Below are 1234 nucleotides of genomic sequence, written 5' to 3'. Positions count from 1 at the left end.
CACTGTTTCCACTGTTTCCCCATCTATTTCCCATGAAGTGGTGGGACCAGATGCCAGGATCTTCGTTTTTTGAATGTTGAGCTTTAAGCCAACTTTTTCACTCTCCACTTTCACTTTCATCAAGAGGCTTTTGAGTTCCTCTTCACTTTCTGCCATAAGGGTGGTGTCATCTGCATATCTGAGGTTATTGATATTTCTCCATGCAATCTTGATTCCAGCTTGTGCTTCCTCCAGCCCAGCATTTCTCATGATGTCCTCTGCATATAAGTTAAATAAGCAGGGTGACAATATACAGCCTTAACGTACTTCTTTTCCTATTTGGAACCAGTCTGTTGTTCCATGTCCAGTTCTAACTGTTGCTTCCTGACCTGCATACAGATTTCTCAAGAGGCAGGTCAGGTGGGCTGGTATTCCCATCTCTTTCAGAATTTTCCACAGTTTATTGTGATCCACACAGTCAAAGGCTTTGGCATAGTCAATAAAGCAGAAATAGATGTTTTTCTGGAACTCTCTTGCTTTTTCCATGATCCAGCAGATGTTGGCAATGTGATCTCTGGTTCCTCTGCCTTTTCTAAAACCAGCTTGAACATCAGGAAGTTCACAGTTCACATATTGCTGAAGCCTGGCTTGGAGAATTTTGAGCTTTACTTCACTAGCGTGTGAGATGAGTGCAATTGTGTGGTATTTTGAGCATTCTTTGGCATTGCCTTTCTTTGGGATTCTGTGTTGTTGGGTGTTGTCGTTATAGACATGCCTGAACTGGCTAAGTCTGCTCCTGCCCCTAAAAAGGGCTCTAAAAAAGCTGTGACCAAGGCCCAAAAGAAGGACGGCAAGAAGCACAAGCGCAGCCACAAGAAGAACCACTCTGTGTACGTGTACAAGGTGCTGAAGCAAGTCCATCCGGACACCGGCATCTCGTCCAAGGCCATGGGAATCATGAACTCCTTCGTCAACGACATTTTTGAGCCCATCGCTGGTGAGGCATCGCACCTGGTGCATTACTACAAGCGCTCAACTATCACATCCAGGGAGATCCAGACCGCCATGCGCTTGCTGCTACCTGGGGAGCTGGGCAAGCACGCTGTGTCTGAGGGCACTAAGGCTGTCACCAAGTATACCAGCTCCAAGTAAATATAATATGCCTAGCCGCTGTTAACAGAGAAGGCAATGGCACCCCACTCCAGTACTCTTGCCTGGATAATCCTATGTACAGAGGGCCTGGTGGGCTGTAGTC

At 46.5% G+C, this 1234-nt stretch overlaps 1 protein-coding gene across 1 annotated transcript in view; it reads left to right on the top strand.

The window, feature by feature from the left end:
- The first annotated feature begins 750 nt into the window (after positions 1 to 750).
- The window catches only part of LOC104994841 (histone H2B type 1-L-like), a 31154-nt gene continuing 30670 nt past the window's right edge, over positions 751 to 1234 (top strand). Inside the window, exon 1 of the mRNA XM_010848508.1 lies at positions 751 to 882. Coding sequence (XP_010846810.1) covers positions 751 to 882 — 132 coding nt within the window. The remainder of the gene's footprint in view (positions 883 to 1234) is intronic.

The sequence above is a fragment of the Bison bison genome, unplaced genomic scaffold, assembly GCF_000754665.1.
Source record: "Bison bison bison isolate TAMUID 2011002044 unplaced genomic scaffold, Bison_UMD1.0 scf7180017864268, whole genome shotgun sequence".
In the NCBI taxonomy this organism is placed as follows: Eukaryota; Metazoa; Chordata; class Mammalia; order Artiodactyla; family Bovidae; genus Bison; species Bison bison.
The sequence above is the reverse complement of the archived record's forward strand: the minus strand, read 5'-3'. Positions and strand labels throughout refer to the sequence as shown.